At 48.1% G+C, this 337-nt stretch overlaps 1 protein-coding gene across 1 annotated transcript in view; it reads left to right on the top strand.

Moving 5' to 3' along the window:
• EMH_0062830 (uncharacterized protein) overlaps nucleotides 1–337 on the top strand; it is a gene marked incomplete at both ends in the record, with an annotated part of 3,081 nt that overhangs the window by 1,219 nt on the left and 1,525 nt on the right. The window contains one exon of the mRNA XM_013498077.1: nucleotides 80–232. Coding sequence (XP_013353531.1) covers nucleotides 80–232 — 153 coding nt within the window. The remainder of the gene's footprint in view (nucleotides 1–79; nucleotides 233–337) is intronic.

Genomic DNA, 337 nt, shown 5'->3' with positions numbered 1-337 from the left:
AAACCTTCCATACATTCGGAGTGAGACCATCAGCCTAATGGAAGCATGCATTGAAGGAGCCCGCGATGCTGTATTGCAGTTGGTGAACCTGGCAAAAATCCACGGCGAGAAAGTGCATGCGTACTGTTCTGAGAAGGCCTTTTCTTCAGACTACGAGAGTATGCGGAGAGGTCTGGCGGAGATGGCCGATTGGAAAGAGTTCAAATTGTGTCTCTTGACGCTGTCTTCGGTGGTAAATACCTCGGTAGCTCTGAAACATGAGAATGAAGCCCAGCTTAGAATCTTGCAGTCAATAGGGTTTGTTGACGAATGCGGAGGAGATGATTTCGTCAAAGCT

The sequence above is a fragment of the Eimeria mitis genome, genomic scaffold, assembly GCF_000499745.2.
Source record: "Eimeria mitis Houghton genomic scaffold, Emh_scaff3165, whole genome shotgun sequence".
NCBI lineage: Eukaryota > Apicomplexa > Conoidasida > Eucoccidiorida > Eimeriidae > Eimeria > Eimeria mitis.
Note: the sequence above shows the minus strand (reverse complement) of the source record. Positions and strands in the feature narration are given on the sequence as shown.